The sequence below is a fragment of the Sinocyclocheilus anshuiensis genome, unplaced genomic scaffold (genome assembly GCF_001515605.1).
Source record: "Sinocyclocheilus anshuiensis isolate Anshui unplaced genomic scaffold, SAMN03320099.WGS_v1.1 scaffold1609, whole genome shotgun sequence".
Taxonomy (NCBI): domain Eukaryota; kingdom Metazoa; phylum Chordata; class Actinopteri; order Cypriniformes; family Cyprinidae; genus Sinocyclocheilus; species Sinocyclocheilus anshuiensis.
In genome coordinates, this window is record NW_015540958.1 from 312,402 (window position 1) to 313,772 (window position 1,371).

At 34.0% G+C, this 1,371-nt stretch overlaps 1 protein-coding gene across 1 annotated transcript in view; it reads left to right on the forward strand.

Moving 5' to 3' along the window:
* LOC107690025 (NADH dehydrogenase [ubiquinone] 1 beta subcomplex subunit 10-like) overlaps positions 1–541 on the forward strand; it is a 3,272-nt gene extending 2,731 nt beyond the window's left edge. The window contains exon 4 of the mRNA XM_016488255.1: positions 372–541. Within this exon, the coding sequence (XP_016343741.1) occupies positions 372–457 (86 nt within the window). The 3' untranslated portion in view covers positions 458–541. The remainder of the gene's footprint in view (positions 1–371) is intronic.
* The last annotated feature ends 830 nt before the right edge of the window (positions 542–1,371 follow it).

The window sequence follows — 1,371 nt, forward strand, 5'->3', positions numbered from 1 at the left end:
AATCACAACGCACTGGATAGCTGGCCAATCAGAGCACACCTCGCTTTTCAGACCGATGAGCTTTGTAAAAATCGACGAAAGGCGGGGCATAGAGGAGAAACAATAATGTACAGTATGTGGAAAATAATGTGTTTTTTGAACCTTAAACCGCATAAACACATTTCATTACACCAAATACACAAAATAATGTTCTTTTTAGCAACATCATATGACCCCTTTAAATCCATTCAATATGTAACACAACGGGACAACTTCAAGTCAGTTGTACTAGATGTTGTCTAAAATGCTTTCAAGTTGACATGGAAATCAAAAGTGTTTATATAAATGTCCATGAGTTATTTTCCGGCTGTTAACATCTTTAATTCTTCTAGATGGGGATCTTGGCGCGTACGCCAGCGCACGGAAGTGTCTGATGAAACAGAAGGAGAGGATGATGGCAGAGCAACAGCAGGCATAAACCTATAAACCTCTCCTTTGGCTTTTCTATGTCAATCTCTCTCATCTGTGTATCGAAGTGTAAAATAAAGTTTATTGGAAAGAGATCATGTTCCATGAAGATATTTTGTAAATTTCCTACTAAAAAGTAATATGCATTGCTAAGAACTTCATTTGGACAACTTTAAAGGCGATTTTCTCTGTATTTAGAATTTTTTTTTTTTGCACCCCGATTCCCAAATATTGTCCTATCCTAACAAACCATACATCAATAGAAAGCTTATTTATTCAGATTATGTATCAATCTCAATTTTAAAAAATTGACTCTGTTGGTTTTGTGGTCCAGGGTCACATTTGTGCTTTAGTTTAATATCAATTGTGTTATGTACAGACGTTTCCAACATTTTAAAAACCATATTATAGTTTGTTTCATATGTAATGGCTTATTGCCATTTGCTGCTCAAAGTCTTTAAATCACAATACACTTCTCTATAAATATCATTTGTTCCAGCCAAGTAAGATTTGGTTTCTAATGTACGGACAATAGTGGCAGCTACTGGACAGCAGGTACACTGATGTACACATTAATGTTGCACAAAGAGGGTTGACCTCAGCAAACAGTATGCCAAATATTTAATGATCATTGCTTTTTTTTTTACTTTCTCAAACAATTCTGAAAAAATTTAGCAGTTTCCACAAATAATCAGTACAACTGTTTCCAACATTGTATCAAATGTTTTTGGAGCAGAAAATCGGCATATTAGAATGATTTCTGAAGGATCATGTGACACTGAAGACTGGAGTAATGATGCTGAAAATGTAACTACATCACAGGAATAAATTAGATTTAAAAATATTACAACAGAAAAGTTTTTAAATTATGTTCTACAATATTACCATTTTTGTTTTTAATCAAATAAATGCAGCCTTGGCGAG